The sequence below is a fragment of the Ipomoea triloba genome, chromosome 5 (genome assembly GCF_003576645.1).
Source record: "Ipomoea triloba cultivar NCNSP0323 chromosome 5, ASM357664v1".
In the NCBI taxonomy this organism is placed as follows: Eukaryota; Viridiplantae; Streptophyta; class Magnoliopsida; order Solanales; family Convolvulaceae; genus Ipomoea; species Ipomoea triloba.
The window spans coordinates 19,151,087-19,154,227 of NC_044920.1; the positions used below are offsets into that span (position 1 = coordinate 19,151,087).

Below are 3,141 nucleotides of genomic sequence, written 5' to 3' on the forward strand. Positions count from 1 at the left end.
TAAAAAAAATAAAATTATACTCCGTATATAACTCATTATTTTTATACTTAATAATTATGTTTCTACTTTCTAGAATTATTTTAATTACAATTAAAAATAAAATTTTAGAAAAATTAAAAATTAACATTGAAGTTTTGTATATAATTATAATATACACAAAGAATGTCATTATTAAGTTAAATTTTGAAATATAATTTTTCTTTATTGAATTTATATGCATTATATTATATTTTGAGAAAAAGTTTTTATTACATTTTTATTTTATATTCGTACTTATATAATAATTAAAAAGAATATCTAAATTAAGCTATTCAATTCGACAGACCCCTATTTTAATTCTAGCAAACGATCGACCTATCTACTTAAAATAAAACTGAGACTGACCAAAAACATGTAGTGTAGCGCACGTAGGTAAAAAGACCAACTTTTATGAGACAATTCATAGCTAATATATATCTTCTTGTTGAAAACTCTTTTAAACAATATACTTTAGCATCTACTATGACTGTATACATGCATCATGCAGTACTAATATCTTCAACTTCTTGATTTGCTGATTCCCCATGCTAAGGTTCTTGATGCCTTTGTTTCTGCTGCGATTGAGTTGAAATGAATGAATAAGGCTTAACTTTCTAAATGGAGAAGGTCGTATAGTTCATCCCGACTTAATTAAGAAGGTCGGGACGAATCTTAAGGCGGGCGAAGACTATTGCCAGCTAAGCCTTTGTTCGGTCCTTAATTTCGCTTAGATCAGGTCGGTCAGCTTTAAGGTCCGTTATGATTGGGAATAGTTTCTCTTGGTAACTTGACCGGATACGTATAGCTAAGTAAGCCCAGGGATATTCCCTATCTAGTAGCCCCTAGCATGTGCATGTGCCCTGTCATCGGTGATTACAAATAAAAAAAGAATATATACAACATCATAAAGAACTACTAGAATTTCCCTCTTTCTAATACATAGGGATTATTTTTTATTTTTTTGGTAAATTAAATTAATTTCACTAATCACTACCACTACTCTACCAGGCCTTTAAAGGGTAATTGTGTATGGTATCATTCCAAGGATTATCAAATTCTTGGGTTGAATCTTGAAGCCATTTCCAAACAAGACTCCCAACCTTAAACCCTGTCCCGAAAGCTATCATCCACATTTTATCTCCTTTCTTAACCCTCTGTTTGGCTTCAAAATAAGCCAGCTCGTAGAACACAAGGCTACTAGACGTGTTACCGAACCGGTTCAGAGTCATCCGAGCCGGCTCCGTCACCGAGTCGCTAAGCCGCAGCACTCTCCCCACTTGCTCGATCACCGCCTTCCCGCCCGTGTGTATGCACATGTGTTGGAAAGCCGCCGTGAAGTCCGGCACAGCCGGCTTCGATTTCCCGCCGGAAACCGCGGCTTTCGCGGCTGAGATGACGTAGCTCGCGAGCTGGCTCAGCGGGAGGACTCGCGGCGCCAGGAGCTTGATGTGGCTGCGGAGGTTGACTCCGGCGACTCTGATGAGATCTTTGGTGAGAGAAACGCCGGTGATGCCCTTCTCGTCCTCCTCCTGGAACGCGGCTCGGTACGCGGCGTCGTCCGAGCCGTGGTGGGTCCTGAGCGACTCCACCAGCTCCATCTTGGCGGCGCGGCGCCGGGTCGGGTCGTTCGTGATTATAGCCGCGGCGCACCCGACCCGGAAGATGCAATTGGTGACCAGCATGGACCGATTTGCCCCCGGGTACCAGTTCAAGGTAATGCTCTCGGTGATAACCACGAGGGCATTTTGGACTTTTCCCCTCCCACCACCGCGCAAAATCCTCGCCGCGAGATCAACGGAAATCACGCCGGAGCTGCACCCCATTCCGCTCAGATTATACGTTTTCACGTCCGGTCTAAGCCCATAACGGTTCACGATGAAGGCCGAGAGCGACGGAGACGGCGAGAAGCTTCCACAAGTAACAATAACGACGTCAATACTCATAGGATCCATTAGGGTTTTAGCCAAAACGCTATCAATGGAGGAGAAGATCCCCTCTTCAGCCTCTCCAACCGCGGATTTCAGCGTCGGAGTACAATCGCTCTCAAATAAAAACGGCGGCGCGTAGGTCTCGTCCCCTAATCCCGACTTAGCGTAAATATTGCGCATGAAATTGAAATTTTCATCGGAAAAGTGTTCGTCGCGGCGGACGAAGGACTCCGCCACCTGATAAGAGCATTTCCGGTGGGGCGGCGGCTTGTAACAGGCGTAATTTAGCAGGAGGACGGGGTAGGGGCGGGAGCGGAGGCGGTGGAAGAAGTAGACGAGGGCGCAAATGGCGCAGGATAGACAAAGAGGGAGGCTGAGGACGGCGGCGTAGGATAAGGCGGCGTGGAGGAGGAAGGTGAAACATAACAAGGCTAAGAAGGATATCTGGAGAGTTTGGATTATCGGCATATCGTATTTTTAGTTGGTGGGAGAGAATTTCAAATAATTGGCGCTCTGTATAAGTTTGTATTGGTTGTTGACTTGTTGTGGGAAATGTGGGAAACATAGCGTTAACAAATCCGGTATTTATAGAAACGATAGTGCAATAAAAAAATTGAAAATAATAGCTATAGTATTTGTTCATCATCCGGTAACTCAGGGCGGCTCACCAAACATGATCAAATGTTGATGTATACTTTTTGCAAATATGGTAACTCGGTGACTCAATAAACATGATCAAATGTTGATATACTTCTCCTAAACACGGTAACTCAGTGGCCCAGCAAACATGATTAAATGATGATGTATACTTCTCTCAAACACAGTAACTCAGTGGCTCAACAGACATGGCCAAATGTCGGTGCGCACTTCTTCCAAACACGAAAACTCAACAGATAGGACCAAATGTCGGTGTACATACACAAAAAATTTGTTCACGGTAACTCAGTGACATAGCAGAAAGGGCTAAATGTCAGTGTGCACTTCTCCGAAACATGGTAACTCAGTAGCTTAGTAGACAAGGTCAAATATCGGTACACACAAAGAATCCATCCATTGTAACTCAGTAGCTCAACCGATAGGGTTAAATGTCAGTGCGCACAAAGAATCTATCCACTTTAAACATAATTCCAAAATTATCCTGTCAAATTTTGAAACTTAGTGTCTTTCTCCAAATACTGTCTATTGAATCACTGAA

At 42.8% G+C, this 3,141-nt stretch overlaps 1 protein-coding gene across 1 annotated transcript; it reads right to left on the bottom strand.

Moving 5' to 3' along the window:
* Nucleotides 1–875: 875 nt before the first annotated feature.
* On the bottom strand, nucleotides 876–2,610 carry LOC116021094 (3-ketoacyl-CoA synthase 17-like). The gene has a single exon (XM_031261702.1). The coding sequence runs from the start codon at nucleotides 2,412–2,414 to the stop codon at nucleotides 1,020–1,022; it is 1,395 nt and encodes a 464-aa protein (XP_031117562.1). The 5' UTR covers nucleotides 2,415–2,610; the 3' UTR covers nucleotides 876–1,019.
* Nucleotides 2,611–3,141: the final 531 nt, after the last annotated feature.